This window comes from Colossoma macropomum, unplaced genomic scaffold (assembly GCF_904425465.1).
Source record: "Colossoma macropomum unplaced genomic scaffold, Colossoma_macropomum, whole genome shotgun sequence".
Taxonomy (NCBI): Eukaryota; Metazoa; Chordata; class Actinopteri; order Characiformes; family Serrasalmidae; genus Colossoma; species Colossoma macropomum.
In genome coordinates this window covers 43383843-43408058 of record NW_023494805.1, presented here as the reverse complement: position 1 = coordinate 43408058, position 24216 = coordinate 43383843, and the positions used below count along the sequence as shown (strand labels likewise).

The following is a 24216-nucleotide window of genomic DNA, read 5'->3' as shown; positions in this document are numbered from 1 at the left end:
ACACACGTGTGGTTACAGCGTCACATTCTGGAACACAGTTCGAGCTCAAGCAGGTCCATGACCAACATCGTGTCATGTGACTGTCCAGGGACACCAAACTCCGCCAAAACAAATCAAAATAAAGAATAAACTCAGTACCAGTCAAACATTTGGACCCTCCTTAGTAAACCAGACTGTTTATACACCTGGTTTGTGAGGTTTCTGTATCTTGTTTTCACCGCAGCGGCTGAAATGAGGCAGAGCAATATGACAATATTTATCACTACTGTGATAAATTACAGCACCATACGCCTTTCTTAGGATATCATGAATAATGTAAGAGCTTAAAAACACTCCCCAACCACATATTAGTCCTGTTTAATTGGATGTGGTGCCTCACAGTGTGTGGAAATGCTGATGGGTTTATAGTTTTTGATAGTATTTAAAAAAAACGGCGCCTTTTACAACAGAAAATATCGTAAATATCAGTATTGTACCGTCCTGTATCATGATAACTTAAAGTATCATATTACATATTTTACTGTTAACCCAATTTTCATTTTAACTTGCAGTACCTTATAGTTAAACCCAGATCTGTCCACTTATAATCTTAATGAAGTGCATATATATATATATATATTTACACACACACACACATATATAAAAATAGAGCTTCACGGTTTTGTTCTGACCGCAGTGATATGAAAATTGAACCTGTGCTGCCACCTAAAAAACCATAATAATAACTATAAGCTGCAACTACAATGTTAATTCAATCATTTTGTAAACACGTAGTCGGTCAGTGTTCTTTAAGTACTGACGATCTCCACGATATACTCAATAACAGGGAATTATGACATATTTTATCGCGATAGTGAATAAATATCGTAATACTGCCCACCCCTATTTCAGCCCTGCAGGTACTGTATGAGGCAAGATGAGAATAAAAACGCACACAAACCGCCGACTCACTGTTTTGGTCACTCTGTAACTCAAAATATCTTCACTACTGCCTTAAAACGTGAAAAACAGCCAACATAAAGAAAAAAACCCTTCGAGAAGTGGGTGTGACGAAGCTTTAGGGAGGTTAGAGGAACACAAACCGCACCGGAATGTAAATGGGTCGTTACTCACTTCTCTGGCAGTGCTTCTGCGTCCAGCAGCGCTCGCTGAAGTGTCCGTTGATGGTGGTCTGAGGGCAGGTGGTCTTGCCTTTAGCCATGCCGGGACACACGTCCCCGCACTCTCCGTCGTTCTTATTGGCCACGATGTAGTTGTCCTCCACGGAGTCGAGGATTTTGGACCAGTCGAGGGTGGAGAGGTAGCAGAGGTCCGGGTTCTTCTCCACTCGCACGGCGCCACGGGTGATGTTCATCAGGCTGTGCAGGCCCATCTCCTTCAGCTGGAGCATCTCGAACAGCACCAGCGCGTAGTTGAAGAACAGGTTGTTCCCCCGGATCACCGTCAGGTTTGGGAAGAGGCTGCTGAGGCTCTCCAGGCCGTAAACCCGGAAGAGCAGCAGATAGTCCGTCACCACGGTCAGCTTGGGGAAGCTCAGGCCGCGGAAGTCCTCCGGCTTCGTGGTGAACATCAGGAGGATCTTCAGGTGGCCCTCGATCACCGTGCAGTTCTCCAGGGAACGCAGGTTGGTCACATTGTTCCTGATGTCTTTACTCGGACAAACTGGAAAAAACAGAACAAACAGGTGGAGATGTTATTACTCAACTGAGTCAACGAGTAATTAATAGATTATGGGAGAATTAAAAACACTAAACGATTACTTAAAAGAAAAAAATCTCTATGATGTTCATCATAACATTCAGAGGTTACATGAAAGATTGTAATACACTACAGCAAGTGTAGGGGGCGATACAGCTTACAATGTTTCATTTAAAAAGCCTCGATAATGTTCATATGATCCACACAGTCACTCTGACAGACTGTAATACACTACAGGAAGTGTAGGGGGCGATACGGCTTCCACTGTTTCATTTAAAAAGCCTCTATAATGTTCATATGATCCACACAGTCACTCTGACAGACTGTAATACACTACAGGAAGTGTAGGGGGCGATACGGCTTCCACTGTTTCATTTAAAAAGCCTCTATAATGTTCATATGATCCACACAGTCACTCTGACAGACTGTAATACACTACAGGAAGTGTAGGGGGCGATATGGCTTCTACTGTTTCATTTAAAAAGCCTCTATAATGTTCATATGATCCACACAGTCACTCTGACAGACTGTAATACACTACAGGAAGTGTAGGGGGCGATGTGGCTTCTACTGTTTCATTTAAAAAGCTCTATAATGTTTATATGATCCACACAGTCACTCTGACAGACTGTAATACACTACAGGAAGTGTAGGGGGCGATACGGCTTCTACTGTTTCATTTTAAAAAGCTCTATAATGTTCATATGATCCACACAGCCACTCTGACAGACTGTAATACACTACAGGAAGTGTAGGGGGCGATATGGCTTCTACTGTTTCATTTAAAAAGCTCTATAATGTTCATATGATCCACACAGTCACTCTGACAGACTGTAATACACTACAGGAAGTGTAGGGGGCGATACGGCTTCTGCTGTTTCATTTAAAAAGCCTCTATAATGTTCATATGATCCACACAGTCACTCAGATAGATGGTAATAAATTCATAGTAATAATCTTTAGTTACAGCCCTAAAAAAAAGCAATAAACATGAGTTATCACTGGTATCAAATGTTTTATTTTTTAGCAAATGCCACTGAAAAAGAGCCACAACATAATTCAAAATATTTTATTAAAATTAAGTATTGACAGATGAGAGTACTGTATCAACTCCAGAACACGCAACATACAGTAAAACTTTAGAAATATGCTAAACATTGCAAGGAAATACAATATAGTTTATGATACTGTCAAAATAGCTGCAAGTCAAAACCCCTTATTTTTATATTTTGTACATCACATTAAAACAACTAATACAAATTAAATGTAATCATAAAAATCGTGCAGCTAAAATTCTTTAGTTGATGATTTTCAGTGGAACAGCATAACAACACCTGCAATACTTCTGTAACTGAACCGTTACTCAGAAGAAAAAACACTAAAAGGCTAATAAAGTAGGACGAGGCCTGAGAGCACTGAGGGCCTGGAGTCGCGCTGTTCTGTTTCCTGCCTGTGAGCAGATGCCTTCCACGTGACATAACAGGGTTTATGCTGATCGTAAAACATCTTCCTGCAGCGTTTGACATTTCAGCTCTACTATTCAGGCCCAGCGACAGGGAAGCCCTGCAGAGGGCCTGTCTGGGTTCAGCACGTCATTCAGAGAGTCAACACTCAACCTCATTTCAACTGCGCCATTCAGACGCCCAGCACAGCCGTTCAAACGCCCAGCACAGCCTTCAGAAACTGAACACAGCCATTCAGAAACTGAGCACAGCCGTTCAGAAACTGAGCACAGCCTTCAGAAACTGAACACAGCCATTCAGAAACTGAGCACAGCCGTTCAGAAACTGAGCACAGCCTTGAGAAACTGAACACAGCCATTCAGAAACTGAGCACAGCCGTTCAGAAACTGAGCACAGCCTTGAGAAACTGAACACAGCCATTCAGAAACTGAGCACAGCCGTTCAGAAACTGAGCACAGCCTTGAGAAACTGAGCACAGCCGTTCAGAAACTGAGCACAGCCTTGAGAAACTGAGCACAGCCGTTCAGAAACTGAGCACAGCCGTTCAGAAACTGAGCACAGCCTTCAGAAACTGAGCACAGCCGTTCAGAAACTGAGCACAGCCGTTCAGAAACTGAGCACAGCCTTGAGAAACTGAACACAGCCGTTCAGAAACTGAGCACAGCCGTTCAGAAACTGAGCACAGCCTTGAGAAACTGAGCACAGCCGTTCAGAAACTGAGCACAGCCTTGAGAAACTGAGCACAGCCGTTCAGAAACTGAGCACAGCCGTTCAGAAACTGAGCACAGCCGTTCAGACGCCCCACTCAGCCACTGACACCCAGCACAGCCATCCAGCCACCCTGCACAGCCACACAGCACAGCCATCCATCCACCCTGCACAGCCATCCAGCCACCCTGCACAGCCATCCAGCCACCCTGCACAGCCACACAGCACAGCCATCCAGCCACCCTGCACAGCCATCCAGCCACCCTGCACAGCCACACAGCACAGCCATCCAACCACCCTGCACAGCCAACCAGACACCCAGACCAGCCATTCAGAAACTCAACCATTCAGAAACCCAACACGGCCAACCAGACACCCAGCACAGCCATTCAGACACCCAGCACAGCCATTCAGACACCCAGCACAGCCATTCAGACACCCAGCACAGCCATTTGGAAACTAAAAAACTCAACCTCATTTCAACTGCACCATCCAGACACCCAACAAAACCACTCAGAAACCCAACAAATTAACCTCAGTTCAGCTGCACCATTCAGAAACCCACCACCATCATTCAGAGACTCAGCACTAACACCATCATTCACAAAACAAACAACCATTCAGACGCTCAGCACAGCCGTCCAGCCCGACTGCATCACTCACAAACAGCCACATCTCAACCGCAGCCCTTCAAAATAAAGAATCTCGATGTATGACAGTCTCAATTCGTTTTTTTTCATTTCAAACATGATCATCATGATGGATCACCATCAGAAAGCTGCTCCTCTCCGGTGCCGGACGCGTCCCCTTAACACGGCCTCTCTGAACCCCCGCGACCCTAACGGTCGGCAGGAATTACACGCCTGAATGGGGCCCAGAAACTACAGTGGGAAACTTACACACGTTCCATACGCCACGTACAAAGAGTGAGAAACAGGAGGAGGGGCAGAACAGCAGGACAAACGAAGGAGAGAAAGAGCGACACAGAGGACGACCAGTGACGCAGCGAGAACAACAAACACTGGGTCATACAAACAAAAACAAAACTCGGGTGCTGTATTTTATTGAACGTTTGCACCACTGGACAGCTTATAGTAGTTCTGTTGACGAGTGATGAGTCTCTGAAAGCACTGAGGAGGGGGCAGCACTGCTGTTTATCTGTCTGATAAGTACAAACCTCAACTCAAAAAAGTTGGGGCAGTACGTGAAACAAAAATACAAGATGATTAGTAAATATACACTGACCTGCACACTGACCTGCCTTAAAAGAGAAACAGCACAAAGACACGATATTTGATGTTCTTCCTTTTCAGCTGATCATTTTTCATAAATATACATTCATTCTGAAACTGATGCCTGCAACTCATTTAAAAATGCTGGAAAATTTTTTAATTACAATGTTCAAAAGCATCTTAAACAAGCGATGCAATCATGTTTGGGTATGAAAGGTGGAGTGAAGCCTGAGCAATACGACGATATTTATCCTTATCGTGATAAATAACTAGGGCTGAGCGATTTGGGGAAAATATCTACTGCAACTGCGATTTTTCAACGAATTAAGGTTCAGGCCTGGTTTATTTTGGCCAAGAAGACCAGAAAATCCACCTTTTCTGGCTTGGGCTCGACCCCTGAACGCAGTGAGCCAGACTCCAGTACGTTGTGGTTGTGATGTCACAACACATGGAGGTTTGGCTGCCTCTGATTGGTCTAACTCACCTACAGGAATTTCCCACTCTTATTAGGTTTATTTTCCCCTCTTAAAACGTAGGTTTTTGCTAAATGTACACACTTAATAAAGACGGTTCCTTCGTAAAGACAGTGGCTCTGTGTAGAACCATTAACACTCACTGCTATTGTTAGAGTCAAGCATGTAACATTTTGGTGCTATATAGAACCATATTTTAACACATTCTCCAATCTGAAGAACCATTTCATCATGCAAAGAACCATTTAAGCATGCAAATGGGTCACTGAGTGTTCATGGAAAGTAAAGAACCATCTTTTTTTTTTAAGAATCATAAAGAACTGTATGTTTTAAGAGTGCAGGCTGTAATTAAAAAAAAAATTGCAGCTCATCTTAAATTGCGGTTTCAATATAAAAACGATTAATCTTTCAGCCCTGTAAATAACGTCACGTCACAAAATGCTTCTTTGAGTATATCGTGCAAATCATCACACTGACCAGAAACATATTACTTTACAAAGAGATCAAACTTCGTGCTGTTTAATTGGAATTGTTTCAACGCAGGATGTAAAATGCGAATATAAATCACGGTATTTATTGTTTTTATCAGAATTTTTTTAAATATGGTACTTCTGGTCCCTTTCTGTCTGTTCCTACTTATCAGATGTCAGAAAAATAAATATTGCAGCATATTACATATCGCCCGGTTCTAGGTAGAGCAATTCCGGGTCGTGGCTCGCCACTTTGCCAAAAAACACATCAGCAAATAGTCCACTGGGCCTCGTTCACCAATCACTGTTAAGAAGAAATTCCTTCTTAGAACCCACTTTTCAGATTCTGACATTCACCAGTGTTCTCTTATGTGGGATTTGTTCTTAGGGAAGAACAGAATCTACACACTCAAGAGCACAAAAGGTGAGAACAGTTTTGCGCTCATTAATCTGACGTAGACCTTTTCTTAGGAACATGTCCAAGAAAAAGAATCGAAAGATATTGCAGAATGAGGCTCAAATGTTCCTTTACAAGCAAACGCAAAGCATCAAACTCCGTCCGTCGCTGCATCCACAAACGCAGTTAAGACTGTACTCTACGCAGTGGAAGTCACATATCAACGTCCAGAAACGCTGCCGACTTCTCTGGGCTCAAGATAATTGGATTCTGTTCTCCAGGTAAAAGAAGAAAAGGACCATCCAGGCTGTTACCAGCATGAAGAACAAAAGCAAGTTCAAATGGTGTCTTCTGTCCCCAGAACGGTTATTAAGTACTGTTAAAAGGAAAGGTGATGTAACCCAATGGTAAACAAGCTCCCGTCTCAATTTTTTTGGAATGTGTTGCAGCATTAATTTGGAATGAGCATATTTATTTACTCGTCCTGCTCTCTGACTGATGAAAAATGTTCATAATTTTCGTATTTAACCATTTCATGTAGGAACTTTCTGTGAGGGAGCTTTTAGAGGTGGACGTCTGGTTCCTATCACCACCACTGTGAACAGTTCTGACTCAGTAAGTTTATCTAGAACAGAGCGTTTCACACCAAACCCCTCTGAACCACTCTGGACCGCTCTGTTTACATCTTAAATGTTTGAGAAAAATAAGAGGTGCTCAAAAAACCTCAAACTGCAAAGAATTATTGGAAGCGATGCCTTTTGTGCTACAATATTTGTATTAAATATTTTATTCAAATTTACAGAATGAGATGATTTGGCCATTCACAGTTTCTTTAAAGAATTATATACAAAAGGTCTTCATGATCGAGAAGAACCCATTTCAGCATGCAAAGAACCAGTTATGTATTCAAATGGCTCTGTCAGTCCTACAGTCATATGCAAAAGTTTGAGCCCCTCCGGGTCAAATTCCAAGTTTTCTTGATTCTCCAAATGAAAAATAAGTTAACACACCTCTACAGGGAACTTAAGTAGGGCATTGTTTTCTGCACATTTAATGAACAATTTCTATTTTAACACAATGGGAAAAATTATAAAATATAAATGTGCCTTAACTCTTTAATCACATTCATATTGTTCCTCCAGTGTGTTAAACTCTGTAAATAAACAGTAACTGTGCAATAAAATGTGGAGAAGTGTGTCTCTGTAGAGGACGTGTCAACTTATTCTCACATTACCAAAAATAAATAAATAAAATAATAATAATAATAATAATAATAATAATAATGATGTGAATGTTAATATTAGCATTAAACGTTGGATTGAAGAGACTGAGATTGGACTGTTGATAGGAACCAGGGGTCGCCATGACTACAACACAGATATAGACATTTTATTTACTATCCAGAACCACCAGTGAACCTACACGAGTCTTCTGAGTCTATATGAATGTTGATGATGGAAAATAGTGGAAAATCTGGAATAATAAGTTTTCTTTGGGGACTATTTTGCCTCACAGCGCCCTGCATGTATCCCTCCACCATGAATGGAGTTTAAGTTCTCTAAACTATCATAAAACAGTGTCTCAGTCATCAGGCAGTGAATTCATAACCATTTCATGTAGGAACTTTCTGTGAGGGAGCTTTTAGAGGTGGACGTCTGGTTCCTATCACCACCACTGTGAACAGTTCTGACTCGGTAAGTTTCTCTAGAACAGAGCGTTTCACACCAAACCACTCAATGTTTTACATTTTAGCTGTTTAAATATGCAGAACTTTTGTCAAATTGGTGGAATTCCCCTTCATTCACAGCAGGGATTAATAAACGCAGGTTTCAGGCGTGTGTCATGTGCTGGAACATTATTTTTAGTGTCACATTCCTGATTGAGAATCTAATACACACTGCGGCGTTTACAGAGCGGACCAGCCGGCCGAGTGGAGAGTGTGTGAGGAATCTGTGCTCGGGGCGAGTGTGTGTGTGTGTGTGTGTGTGTGTGTGTGTGTGTGTGTGTGTGTGTGTGTGTGTGAGGTGTCCTGGTTGACTCCGTGCGGTCATCCACTTTATTTCCAGCCATACATGACAGCATGGCCAAACATCCACTCAGAACACCAGCGGTTCAGCACAGAGCTCAGTCAGTACTGACAACACTACAGATTAAAGAGCCCATAAGTGACGCTTTACATCCAAAGTTTGATGTAAACTTTAAAAAGAAAAATAAACCCTTTGCATATAGGACTGTGTACAAAATCAAGCAAATAGCCATTCAATCACCATAGACAAACACGGTCAGTAGAACGGGTCGAACTGAAGAGCTCAGTGGCTCTAAACATGCCACCTTCACCATAAGACAGATTGTGAAATTTCTGCCATGCTAGATCTGCCCTAGACAACTGTAAGTGCTATTATTGCGAAACGGAAGCTTCTAGACCAGGAGTCAGCAGCACTCAGCTCTTTTACTCTTTCACTGTCCTGTTGTGGCTCCACAGCTGAATTAGATCTGTAGGTAAAAATAAAATAATCCTCCTTTACAGTAAAATAAAGCTCTGCTGATCATTCAACACAGTTTAACAATAAATGGTCTTAAACTCTGGAGTTTATGTAGAACTGCTAATTCACCCTTTAACCCTGAAGATCAGCGCAGACTGCTGGTCACCATAGCAACACAGATAACAGTCTCGCCTAGCTGGTAGCTAACGAAACGGCAAAGAGAGAGATTTAAGATGAACATCGATAATTTGGAGATTAATGGACTGATTACCGTTTATAATCACTCCAGCTGGTTTCCTGATACGTTTAATCTGCAAAGAGAATCTGTCAAACAGTAAAACTTCATGAGGCTAAAGTTTCTCATTCGCCAGCTTTTTGTGCGAATTCTCCCGTTCCACCTTAAATGGCGCAGCAGTCACATTCTGGCACCTCAGGCACCATTTAAGGTGGAACGGAAAAATTAGAACAAGAAGCTGGAGAATGAGAAGCTTCAGCCTCATAAAAAGTCGAACGTTGAGAGAATTTTACAAGAAACTGAAAAGCGAGAAAAGCGGCTATAGCCGACGAATCAACATTTGAAATTCTTTTTGGAAATCATGGACACTGTGTCCTCTGGGATAAAGACCACTCAGCTTGTTATCAGTGCACAGTTCAAAAGCCAGTATTCATGATGGTATAGAGGAGCATTAGTGCACAGGGTATGGGTGACGTGCTCATCTGTGAAGGCGCCATTAATGCTGAATGATATATACATGTTTTGGCAACATATGCTGCCATCCAGACGACGTCTTTTTCAGGGAAGGCCTTGATTATTTCAGCAAGACAATGTCAAACCACATTCTGCATGTATTACAGCAGCATTGCTCCATATTTAAAAAGTCCAGGTGCTAAACTGACCTGCCTGCAGTCCAGACCTGTCACCACTGAAAACATTTGGCACATTATGAAATGAAAAATACGACAAATGAGCCCCTGAACTGATGAACAGCTGAAATCCTGTATCAAACAAGAACAGAAAACATTTCACTCTCTAAACTACAGCAGTGTCTCCTCAGTTCCCAAACACTTACAGAGTGTTGGTAAAGAAGAGGTGATGAAACACAGTGGTAAACATGAACCTGTCCTGACTTTTTTGGAACGTGTTGTTGGCATCAAATTAAAAATGGGCAAATATTTTTCAAAAAACAATGAAATTTTCTCAGTTTCAACATTTGATATGTTGTCTTTGTAGCATTTCCCATTAAAAATATGGTTTACATTATTTGCATATTATGGCATCCTATTTTTATTTATATTTTGCACAGCGTCCCAACTTTTTTGGAAATGGGGTTGTGTGTGTATATACACACACACACACACACACACACACACACGCTGTGTTCATTTAGGCTCCGTAAATCAATGGATAACAGTGACACACATGTTCAGGTGTCGGGTGTTAATGGAACACCAGGGTTTAAAATCGAGGTTTATATAAAATCTCTCTGAGTTTCTCACAGTCATTAGCACTTTAACCCCCCGCAGGTCTAGAGTTACTGTTTCACTGCATTATTTCTATGTAATGACACAATTAACTTCACAGTGTCATGATAAATTAGAGTTCATGTGATTTCGGGTCTGTATGGACGGGCTGGAGGCTGCACCTCTGACGTCTTTCCGTTTGTTTCGGTGTCAGAAAAATGACAAAAACACGGCCAAAATAAAAAGGATTGTTTTTTTCTTTCTGCAAAACAGGACTGCTTTTCATTAAGTTCAAATCATAATAAAATCTCTACTCAACTTTCAAACACAAATGTGGTCTGAATTTAAAGCGTAAAACCTGCACTGTTGACAGAAATGCTGCACTCCTTTAAATGAGCTACGAGTACAAAACACGATTTTATGAAATAAACGATTATGAAAACATTTTATGCAAAGCTACACATGCAAATATTTTATATATATAATATATATATAATATGTTATATAAAACATTTTTTCACTTTACATTTTACAGACTAGTATAGAACAATTATAACAGAAGATACTAACATAACTAATAAAGATCATACTTATAATACAAGATAACTATTACAGATCATATAAGAGGATATTACTAACGCAGAATTATAGACAATAAGTTTTCTAAACAATATTTACAATAAGATAACTATTACAGGCCACAGCTAGAATAGATCACAATTATCACAGATCATAACTATTACAGACGATAACAATCGTAATTACAAACAATAATTATTATAGATCATAATTATTTTCGGCAGTAACTATTACAGATATTACAGATAACTTTTTAGATCATAATTATTACAGACGATAACTTTAATAGATCTTTATTATTAGACATGACAATTACTTTAGACGACTACCAAATCACAATTATTACACTATTATATATTATATAATATTTATCACAGATGATGGCTATTAATTCAGATTACTATTACAGATCATAACTATTACAGATCATAACTATTACAGAGCATAACTATTACACAAGATGACAACTACAGATGATAAGTATAGATAATATTTATCAAAAATGACAACTATTACAGATCATACTTATTACAGACAATTAATATTATAGATGAGTTATTACAGCTATTACAGACGACATCTTTTTATATGAAATGGTTCTGAATATCTGAGTGTTGACAATCACCAATTTCATGCTATTATTCACATTATTATATTTAATATTATTCTTTGATCATTTGAAAATAATTTAACATCTGCACTTCTGAACTTCACATTTTGTCTCTTATTTTTTCCAGTATAGAAAAACTGTATTTATGTTTCCACACCAAACCGCTCTGAATGACGGTTTACATCTCACACACTGAATTATGGGGGAAATTTAATAAATCAGTGGAGTTCCCCTGTGATGTTTACATCAAACCTGTTTTTAAAAAGGAAAACATTTTCAGTGATGCAGGTCAGCGTCACCGCGACACTTCGGCCGGGCGCGGCTGATGTCGTTTCGGTAACGATTCAATAAAAACGTGTCGAGTCACTGCTAACAGGCGCGACTTAAAGCAGCAATTAGTAAATCACACGTGTCGCTCTGTGGGAACAATGCAGTCAGACAGGAAGTGAGACAATCGCTGTTTCACAACAACACAGACACTTTAGACCTGAATGCTGCTGTCAGTGCGTCCGACAGACGTGTCAAAAGGAGGGACACACAATAGAGGAACTCGCCTGACCTGCGACAGCATTACACACTCACCTTTACAGGCTCTACAGGACAAGCTTACAGAGAGAACTTCCCCCAGCGTTAGAGAGCACAGCACTGGGTCCACTACACGACTTCAAAGTCTGAACAGATTAAAAACAGACTGGGCGTCTCACACTGTCAGACTGGTTTCTGCGACTGAAATATTGGGGACCCACACTAAACAATTAGGCATCACAAACTACTCAACTTTTCAGCTGCTGCTGAACTGAACTCTCGCAAACTCTCACGAACTCTCACTACTGGGAGACGCAAATAAACAAACATGAGCCGCTGCTGCTGTTTTCTCTGCCGTCTGCGCTGAAAAGAAGCAGCAGATAAACATGCTTAAGTGACGATCATGGACTTAAAAATGTGATCAGTTTGGTATTTTTAGAGTTTTAAATGTTCGTAAACTCGACTGTGCCTTAAACTCAGCTCAGTAAAAAGCTTCGCGTGAGACTCTTCACCATTTTTCTTTATTTACTTGCTGTATTTTCTTCTTTCGTGCTGTCAGTTTTCATTGGTTGTTGCAGGAATTTGTTCAGATTGAGTCGGGTTAAAAAAAAAAAAAATCAAACGTTTGATAATCCCGACTGGTCTGAAACTTTTCGGGAGGCGGTAAATCTGAGTCAGCACCCCTCACACACGACTCGACTCTCTCTCCAACTGTCGACTCCGACTGACCCAAAATCTGCAGACCAGAGCTGACCAGCTCAGACTCAGACTGACTGAGAATCTGGGCAAAAATCAGGGTAAAAGTCGTGTAGGGTAAACCTGACTTAACTGGGATGAGTGATGAAGGACTTGAGAACGACGAAAAAGGCCAAGTTTTTCTGAGTGGATCAGACACAGCAGTGCTGCTGGAGTTCTTAAACACCTCAGTGTCGCTGCTGGACTGAGAACGGTCCACCAACCAAAAATATCCAGCCAACAGCGTCCTGTGGGCAGCGTCCTGTGACCACTGATGAAGGACTAGAGGATGACCAACACAAACTGTGCAGCAGCAGATGAGCTATCGTCTCTGACTTTACATCTACAAGGTGGACTGACAAGGTAGGAGTGTCTAATAGAGTGGACAGTGAGTGGACACAGTGTTTAAAAACTCCAGCAGCACTGCTGTGTCTGATCCACTCGCACCAGCACAACACACTAACACACCACCACCACATCAGTGTTACTGCAGTACTGAGAATGATCCACCACCCAAATAGTACCTGCTCTGTGAGGGTCCATGGGGGTCCTGACCACTGAAGAACAGGGTAACAAAGTATCAGAGAAACAGATGGACTACAGTCTGTAACTGTAGAACTACAAAGTGCACCTATATAGTAAGTGGAGCTGATAAAATGGACAGTGAGCGTAGAAACAAGGAGGTGGTCAGAATGTTATGCCTGATCGGTGTATATATACATTATATACAATATCAGCAGTTCAGAAACTGAGCCCAAGTCTTAACAAACAGCAGCAAAGAAAGGATGCCAGGTGTCCAGTTCAAGCAAACAGGCAGGTATAACAGACTGAGCTCCTGGGGACATTTAAATATTGAATATTTCAAGTATTCATGTAATATTTCAAAGCGTCTCTATTTTACTGCTGAGGTTTTTGCATGTTTTGAATAAACAGTGTCCAGTTCAGTTACAGCACAACATTAATTAAAAATGAAATAAAACACTTTCTTCTCTGGCCACAGATTGGACGAGATTTTTTAATACGGCTCTTTTTGACACCCCTGCCTTAAAGACACAAACACCGAAACAGAAGGAGGATTTTCTGTTTTTGTAAGTGAGTCAGATGTGACTCTGCTGTTGGACGCGGTTCAGTTTGCAGTGCAGAGGAAGTTGGACCCGGCGCACGTTTCTAAAACTGACAAGGCCGTGCCCGGGGCCCCGAAATAGCCTCCGCTCTTCCCTTCAGCCCTTCGCTCTGGAGCAGGAGGAACTCACAGCTGGCCAGCTTTCACAATTACACAACCTGTTTACGTTCAATCTGCCCGACAAATCCCGCACAAACTGGTTTCCATCATTACTCAAACTCACACCTCCTGTTTTTCAGCAGTAATAACGAGACTCACACTTAAAACAGCAAACATACAGCGGCTCGATATGTGGAAGCATTGTTATGATACACAAAACGCTCATCTTATTTATTTTTCTGAGGTTTGTGAACAAGCTGGAACCGACAGAACACTCGAAACAGCGGTTCCACATTTAAAGAGCACATATAATGGAAAAACTGAACTTCCTCACTGTTTTCAAATGAAAGAGTTTGATGCAGCAGGTAAGCCACGTTCAGGAAGTACCGCTCGCTGTCCAGGCTGTCCAGAACATACAGTCCATGTAGGGAAACTCATTTTGAAGTCACTGTTTTTGTGATGTCATAAAAAAAAAACAAAAAAACAAACTAATAATTGACATATATCCACTTGCCCTGCCCGTTCGTGCTGAAGTTATAAGGGCTGTTTCAGAGTGAACTGCTTCTCAATTGATGCGTAAACCCAAACAGCCAATCAGAACAGAGCTCGACATTGTCTGTGTTTACATGCCAAGATTTCTGCCAATCTGATTAAATACATTCTGATTATAGATTAAGACCGACTGTTTATATCTCACTCTACTCAACAATCTGCTGGAAACCTCTGTTTACATGCTCACTAGAAGTAATCCGATCCAAAATTCCATGATTATTCACAGGATTACCCACCTCATTCAATCGGACCGAAACTGTATTCTGAACGGCCTCAATTGGACTAGACTGTTCCAACTGAGGAACAGTCTAGTCGGATTATTAACGGATTACCAGGCTGCATGTAAACGTGGCTACTTATAACAGTCTTAAACAACCACTGAGTGTGTTTACATGTACTCAATAATCTGATCATAATCGATTTTCTGCAGTTATCTGATTATTCAAATGGTTATGTAAACACCACACTCTGATCTAGAAACCTGATTAAGAAATCTAATAAAGAGGCTGGATTTTAGCGCAGTAATCAGATTTCTCAGTGCATGTAAACTCTTACTCTGATTTCTTTCCTCAGTCTGCGCATGCGTGAGATCAGACGGCGGTACCAGAAATAAGCGAGCAGCACTTTTGGAGCGGCACTGAAACCAAACATGAAATAAAGTATTTAAATATTCTTCATCTTCATATTTTCAGCTAAAGCGGTGCGATGTTTTATAAAAAAAAGCCGCAGCATGAAGTTTGAGTTTTACGCTAAGTTTACGTCTCGTCGTCTTCTGTGAGTTTACTGGCTGGCTGCAAAACAGAAATCTGATTACTGTCTGACTCAAGAGAATATAAACATGTTGTTCTTTTTGTTGTTGATTTTATCAGATTTATTGGATCATTAAGTGCATGTAAACACACTCAATAAAACCGACCTGTTCAATTCCAACCCTGCATTCACACCGGCAACGTCGCGATGCGACAAAGCGGCCAGAGGTAACATAATTTGTCACAATACAATACAGCCTGCTTTTCTGAACATATGTAGGTCATCAGTACTTGCTGACACTGACCAGCAGCATGTTTCATTATAAAGAGAGTAAAATTAGTCCATTTAACTGGATTTAGTGACAAATTAATAAAAATATTTTTTTTAAATTTAGCTTCACTGATTCTTTTTCTCTGGTCAGATGTCTGAAAAAATAAATATGACATATCGTGCATCTTGAAAATTTCCTGAAGTAATGCGATACTATATGTTTGGCATATCGTCCACCTCTATTATTATTATCATTATTATTACTACTCTACTATTATTATTAAGGGCTGAGTAATGTGACAACGTATATCGTTATCGTGATAAATTATCTCACAATACAAAACAGGAAAATTAGTCCTGTTTAACTGGATTTAGTGATACTTCAAGATATAAACAACATCATGCCATATCATGTACAGTGAAAAGTATCACGATATTATATTTTTGCCATTTTGCCATAGGAAATAAGAAAATATATATTGTTATTATGATAAATTATGGCACAATACAGTAAGCTTTTCTGAATGCATCGTGTGTATCGTCAGTACTTCTTGACACTGACCAACTGCATGTTTCATTACAAAGAGAGTAAAATTAGTGAATATAACTGGATTTAGAGCCAAATACTGAACAAAAATCTAAAAAAATTGCTTTACTGGTTAATTTTCCCTGATCAGATGTCAGAAAAAATAAATATCATGACATTGCGTATCACGAAAATTTCTTGAAGTATCGCGAAACTATATTTTTGGCGTATCATCCACCTTTGTTGTTATTATTATTATTATTATTATTGCTATTGCTACTACTATATTACTCCTACTGTTATTATTTAGGGCTGGGCAATGAGACAATATATATCGCTATCGTGATAAATTATGCCACAACACAATATGCTTTTCTGAACGTTGTGTATCGTCAGTGGTTGTAGAAACTGACCAACTGCATGTTTCACTATAAAGATAGAAAAATGAGTCCGGATTTAACTGGATTTAGTGCCAAATATTGAATAAATATCAAGACATACTGTGTATCATGAACTGCAGATCAAGACTGCAGTTCTATCAGAAGCTCTTTGAGCTGCTACTGCTGCTCGTCCACTCCGCTGGTCTGTTTAAAGGTGCTTTAATTTGGGTCATCATTTCACAGCAGAATCAACACTCTGGCTGGAGTTCGGACTCCGGGACGCTCCACTCTACTGTAGTTCATAAACAAACACCAGATTACAGAGTAAACCGCAGCGGCCCTGAGAGCGAGCCCTCCGCATGACTGAGCTCTATAATAAACTCCTCAGCCTGTATCTAACAACAATCAACAGAGCGTAGTAGCCATTTCGGCACTTGATGTGGTTTCTGAGGTCGACACAGTGAAACTGCACGTGTTCACTTATTTGCACAACTACAGGGCCGTGAAACTGTAAAACACCACAGCGCTTAGAACGGAAATCAAACAAACTATACCTTCACAAACACTGGCTGCAGCTTCTCACACAGACCCTGAGCAAAAACCAACAAAATTAAAGACGTTATCATGAGTTTCATCTGGATTCTGCATTTTGCATTTATTAAAAATCAGTCTTACAAAATCACCTCAAAGCACGTCCAGGAATATTTCAGTATCAGTTACAATACAGATGAAAAAATATTCACATAATAATACAAAACGTTCTTTTGCCATTATGTATCCCACATATCTGTTTCTCATCACTGACGTGCAGCATTTATTTGCTCCTTTCGTTTGAGTTACTGTTTATTCTCTTAATTTTAATGTTTTCCTTGTAAACTCCGAGGAACCAAAAACAGCTGCTTTGAGTTTTGAGGCACGAGAAAAAACAAAGAAAACTCAATGGCAGTCAATGTGCTGCAGTAGTGAGATAAAATTGTAAAATAATGTATTTTGCAAAATATAAGTTTCGATAATTAGCTTTAAAGTACTTTTTATGTACTTTATTGTGACAGAAAAGCTGGGAATTTTTTTTTAATCTCCAAATCCTGTAGTGGTAACTGGATTTAGTCACTTAAATTGAAAAATGTTATTTAAAAAATATGTTTAAAAACCAATTAAGCCATTGTTTGTGAATCAAAACAGAGAAAATATTAAAAATTTAAATTTTCGTTCTCCACCAAAGTTGGGTCCCAAGGTGGGTATTTGTCGTGTTTGTTAAGAATAACCCATATATATATATATATATATATATATATATATATATATATATATATATATATACACATAGAGAGAGAGAGAGAGAGAGGGTCCTGTGGGGGTCCTGACCACTGAAGAACAGGCTCACAAAGTATGCAGAGAAACAGATGGACTACAGTCTGTAACTGTAGAACTACAGAGTGAAACTCTACGGTCAGTGGAGCTGATAAACTGGACAGAGAGTGTAGATAAGGAGGTGGACTTAATGAAGTGGCTGGTCAGTTAAGGTCCTTTAATGCATTTTGCTCAATTTGACTCAACTTCCAGCTTTAACTCCCAAGTTTTCCCTTCATGATCACTACAAAGCAGCCTTAACCAGGGAGGACTTGCCAACCTGTTTCTGACCAAACAGCAGCAACACTGAGGGTCCCAACACACACCACCCAGACATGCATGATGACTGTGGATTGATCTCAGCATCAGCAGACGTGCTTAGACGAATCCTCAGCATCTGACAGACGTTGATATTTGGCTGCAATTTTAATCCAGTATGTGATGATGTACTTGTTGAACTCCAGGAGGGCAGAATGTTCTCCTACAATCATTAGATTTGCCTGTAATGCTAATCTACACAGCTTTAGTCCACATTTCCACACTTAATATGTCGGAGGAAAACCTTGTATCTCCAAAATGGTAACTTTACAGGAGAAGGAAAAAACATACTTTACTTTTAATGTAAGTCAATGGAACCAGACGTCTTTCCAAGTCATTTCAGGTTGCTTCTTTTGATCCATTCATCATGAAATTTGCACACAACGTAAAGAACAACAGGCAAATTTTCAAATTATGTCAAAAACTGAAAAACGTCCGACAACAGCGATATGTTCTTGTATCTGCATCAGCAGACATGCACACGAAGAAAAACATACTGGATATGATATCGGCATCTGCCCACCATTCCCAGCGCAGGCCTCGTCCACACTCCCTAAAACACACTTTTTCCTCTCTATTTTTTGAAAAATCTGCTGCCAAACTGTCAGAGTTTATGAAAAAAAGAACATTACAAGCCTGCGTAGTGTTAAATATGCAGTATGAAGTCGCAGTGAGGGCGTTAGGGTGGGTTACAAGAGCGACAACACAATCTCGACAAGTATTAAAGTATTAAAGGGTCCATATCATGGAAAAATAGTACTCACTGGTTATTTAGTGGTACATAAACACTGTACCAAAAAGTCCCAAAGTGTACCATTCACTCATACATGCAAACTGAGCCACCTTTTAAACTAAAACTGTTTTGGTGAAGCCACAAATAATCTCTTTATACACCAGTACAGCAGTTTAACCCCACCCACTCAAGCTAAAGTTATACTGAGTGTTTCAGCATGGATTGCTTTTTGAATAAGGGCAGCCTTACAGTAACAAAAACAGCCCAGTTAATTCTAAGGGGATAAAGATACTGGAAACTGGATATGTTGTGTTTGTGTTGGGCTCTAACTGTCTGAGCATCAACGCCATCATCAGTAGGTCGTGAGTTCAGCGCTCGCTGATGCCACAGCCATCCGTAACCACAACACCGTGACATCAAGTCCTGCTGTAGAATTAGCACTTGCTTGTTGCGTTAGCTTCCGGCTCGGTAAGATCAGGCGACAGTGGGGGATCTAGCTATCGGGTGGAGTTGACAACGAGTAAAATTGGGGGAAAATTTGGTAAAAATCCAAATAAACAAAAATAGCTAAACGAAGCAAAATTAGAAAACCTGATATCACTGAGCAGAGAAACAGGATAACCACACGCAAGAGATGTTAGTAAAGAGTTTAAAAAATAAATAAATGACCCACACAGTAAAACAAAAAGTTTTAAAAATGACCTTGGTGGCCAGTGCTTTCCAAAAGTGCCGTTTTAGTAGGTGCAGGAGGCCAAATCGTAGAAAAAAATACTGTTTTCAAAAATATACGTATTAGAACTTCGCCAACATGTCAGCTGACTGACATCCTGTAATACCGCCAAGCTACGGTTTATTGATAATCGGCAAAAATATCGCAAATAGCGGCAACAGGTGGAAAACTTTCAATGAGCCGATGAAACGACGGTTAGCCCCGCCCCCAGAGCTACAACACTCATTTAAGACTGAGTTTCTGCTGGTTATTTAAGCCTTGAAACACACAGCCATTAAAAAGGGACAAGCAAATCAGTCAGTAAGGCACAATGTGCTGTCTTATTGATGTGCAAAAATATGAATAAAGTATGTAAAAAAAAAAAAATATATATATATATAGGTTCGCTATGCTAGACAGAAGTAGTATCGGTATCAGTACTCGGTATCGGCATATATTTAAAGATCAGGTATCGGTATCAGAAAGGAAAAAGTGGTATCGTTGCATCTCTACACTCTTAAAAAAAGGATGTGCTTCTTGGGTTCTTTAGTAAAGAAAACTGCTATATAGAACCATGAACACTCAAAGAGGCCTTTGCATGATTAAAGGGTTCTCTGCATCATAACAGGGCTCTTCAGACTGATGAAAAATGTGCTGTAGATGGTTCTATAAAGAACCTTCTTTAAAATGGTTCTATATAGCACCCAAAAGTGTTCTTCTATTGTTACGATGTCAAGCTTGTAAATATTCCATCAATCTGAAGAACGTTTCGCGATTCAAAGAACACTTTAATCATGCAAATGGTTCTTTGAGTGTTCATGGTTGAGGCCCTGGTGTACACATGGATGGGGCCTCAGTCAAAACAGACTCCCACCAGGACCAAAGCAGCCCCCCCGCTGCTGTTCTGGCGGGTTCCGCGGCAGCAGCTCTGCTGGCCTTTGAGCTTCAAGGTTAAGAACAGAAACACAGGCGCTCAAGGCTGAGCCGAAGACACGGCGGCGCTCGCCGCGTCGGCCGAGGCCAAGTGTGTCACAAGCACAGCTGTATTTATTCCAGGTCACGGTGAACAGCGTTAAATCACAACAGCGCACGTTTCCGGCCCGTCTCCGGACGTCAGCGGCCCGGCTGCTCCCTCTCCGGCTGTTCTCCGGCTCGTGGGGTAAAACTCCAAGTCTTTGTGTTCATGGAAAAACAAACACTCAGGGAGCAACAGTGAAACACATTCATCGCGTACGAGGACGACGGCAAACAGCCCGGCGGCTCCCGCTCTCCGCACCACAGCCGTTCAACATTCCCACATCCCTCGGCTTCAAACTGCCGCACACGCACTTTATTACACGCTTTATTAATGCGTATAACTACTGAACATCCCATAACACTTCTGAATAAGAGCCTCTCCACCTTACCAGACTGCACTCAGTGCTCAGCTGAACTTGTTGCAATACACATATTTTATAAATGTTTACGTTTTTATTTGCTGCTCAGTTCTTTCAGCTGTATGTACTGCACACTCTTAAAGACGGTTCTATAGTAAAGGAAACGCTTCCATATAGAACCATGAACACAAACGTTTGCATGCTTAAACAGTTCTGCGCAAGGTGAAATGGTTCTTCAGAGTGATGTATATACTTCTATATCGCACCAAAGTGGGGTTCTTCTACTTTTTTAATCTTGAAAAGCTTGAACTGTTTTCAAAAAGGTTATAGGACCATTTATAACACATTCTCCAGAACCATTTCACCAGGCAAAGAACCATGCAAAAGGTTCTATACAGAACTGCTCTAAATAGAAGCATTCTTTACTAAAGAACTCTTGAAGAACAGTCTTCTGCAGAAAGATTTCACCATGCAAAAAAATAATAATAATAATAATAACATTTAAGCATGAAATGGTTCCATATGGAACTCATGGTTCAGAACAGAACCAGCCTTTACTTTAAAGAACAATCTTTAAGCGTGCAGAACCATTTCACCAAGCAAAGATCCATTTAATGAACTAACTGTTCTAAACAGAACCATTTCCTTTACTAAAGAACCCCTAAGGAACAATGTTTAAGTGTGCAGAACCATTTAACCATGCAAAAAAACAATTAAGCATGAAATGGTTCTATATAGAACTCATGGTTCATGAAGTCATGAAGAACACTTGAACAGGAATATTTAAGTGTGCAGAACCATTTCACCAAGCAAAGAACCATTTAAGTAGGCAAGTAGTTCTGCACAGAACTGTTCTAAACAGAACCCCTGCCTTTACTGAAGTACCCTTGAAGAACAATCTTCAGGTGTGCAGAACCATTTCACTATACGAAAACCCATGCAAATGGTTCTATATAGAACTAATTGTTCTAAACAGAACAATTCTCTTTACTAAAGTACCCTTGAAGAATAATGTTTAGGTGTGCAGAACCATTTCACCAAGCAATTTTTAAGCATGAAACGGTTCCATTTAGAACTCATGGTCCGAAACAGAACCAATGCCTTTTTTGGAGAACTTTTAATGAATAATCTAAGTGTCCAGAACCATTTCACCATGCAAAAAAAAAAAAAACAACATTTATGCATGCTAATGGTTCTTTAAGCTTTCATGGGTCTATACAGAACTACTGTGCTTTCTAAAGAACCCTTAAAGAACCATCTTGTTTAAGACTGTATATGAGAACCGCAGCACTTGATTGTATCTGTATGTCACTGCACATCCTTTAATCTCACAGCATCTCCAGTTAGGAAACCTTAACCCACTCGATCAGAGTTGGTGCTTTGCAGAACCATGTTCCAAAAATGTTCCATACACAATTATATCATGCTTAAATGATTCTTCAGATTGATGTATATGTTATACATGGTTCTATTTAAAAAATGGTTCTGTATAGCACCAAAAAGAACCACAGGCTTGACACTGACAACAGAAAACCCCTTTTGGTGCTATGTAGGAACATTTTCGAAAAAGGTTCTACATTATTATTATTAATAATAATATAATGTAATGCAATATGATATTATTAATATTAGAACCATATCGTGCTTAAATGGTTTCTTGCATGGTGAAATCATCCTTCAGACCAATGGAGAATGTGTTATATATGGTTCTAGTTATGTAGCACCAAAAAAAAGGGTTCTGCTACTGTTACAGTGTCAAGCGTGTGGTGCTATACGGCACCTTATTCAAAATGGTTCTAAACAGAAACGCATACAACACGTTCTCCATTAAACACCATGCAGACAACCATTTAGGCATGAAACGGTTATGTATAGCACTCATGGATCTAAACAGGACCACTCTTTACTGAAGAACCCCTGAAGAACCGTGTTTTCTAAGTGTTTATGTTTATATTAAAGCATAAGTTAGGTTAGTTAGCTCTCCACTCTTGGCTTTGCAACAGTGCTGTACCTACAGTGTCCAGTTTGGAGTAGATAAACAACAACAAATGCAGCCATTCGCGTTAAAACAGTGTCAAAACTGTAATATTAATGCACAGAAAATGGATAAGTTGATATATTAATATCATCACAGGCTGAATCGACTTACTTTCTCCGTTGGTTTGCTGGCAGCTCCACACAGCGAAGACGGTCAGAACCAAACCAGCCCAAGTCCGCAGCTGCATCCTGAACGAAAACCGCGTTAAACACTTTCACTCCTGCTGACGGGGGGAAAAGTGACCGGGAATCCCGTCCAAAAACGCTCACAAAACTGCTTATTAGAGCAAATTTAGTGTCTAAACTTACAAAAAAAAAAATCTCGTCGCCCCCTGAAAATGGGCGGAGATGGAAGTTCAACGTGTTCACTTTAACGTTGGTCGCTTTAGCCTGCTAGCCGCTCGCTAAGCGCGTCCGTTAGCTTTAGCTTTAGCTCAGCTCAGCTCATTCGGAGGAACTTAACCGTCGACACGAAGCAAAACGTGTGCGCACGACTTCACTCATCAAGCCTTGCTGGGTTTTCATTTTTTTTTTGCTTTCTTGACCACTTAACTCTCTCGTTCGGCCGCCGCGTCCGATTTTAACCTCGTTAGCCTTAGCTTAGCTCGCAGAGGCCAAAACAAAGTTAGCTTAGCTTAGCTTAGAGGGTTAAATAAACAGAAGTTCGCCCTCTGCGCTTCCTTAAGGCACTAAAACCACATTCAAACCCTATTAATGTGCGATTTGTGCGGACGCAGGTCCGGTCCAGCACATTTGGTGCTGATAATAAATGAATTTTGTCCTCGGCTAACGTTAGCCAGCAGCTGCTATATTAACTTACAGCAGCGTTAATGTAAATATCCGCTAAATTCTAATCTGTTCACCAAAAAGTGACTCAGACTTCAGTTGCTGTGCCTCTAACTGGTCACACAGTGTCCCAGCTCGGGTATGACTCTATATTCGTATGACTGTGAAGTGTCCAAAGCTGTGTCCTTTAACTCAGCTAGGTTAGTTAGTTAACTAACTCGCTTGGCTTAGTTAAATTCGCCAGCTCTGATGTTCTCCACCATAAAGTATCTCAGCCCTAATATTGTTGACAACAGCGCATCTCCGCCTTATTATTGCTGACATGAACGCTATGGCTAATATTCTGCAGCATAAGCCTGTAATCGCCCTGCAG

The 24216-nt window shown here is 40.4% G+C and overlaps 1 protein-coding gene across 1 annotated transcript in view; it reads right to left on the bottom strand.

The window, feature by feature from the left end:
* The window catches only part of insra (insulin receptor a), a 94837-nt gene extending 71592 nt beyond the window's left edge, over positions 1-23245 (bottom strand). Inside the window, exons 1-2 of the mRNA XM_036597563.1 lie at positions 23170-23245; positions 1114-1662 (exon numbers count right to left, since the gene is read on the bottom strand). Of these exons, the coding sequence (XP_036453456.1) occupies positions 1114-1662; positions 23170-23245 (625 nt within the window). The remainder of the gene's footprint in view (positions 1-1113; positions 1663-23169) is intronic.
* Positions 23246-24216: the final 971 nt, after the last annotated feature.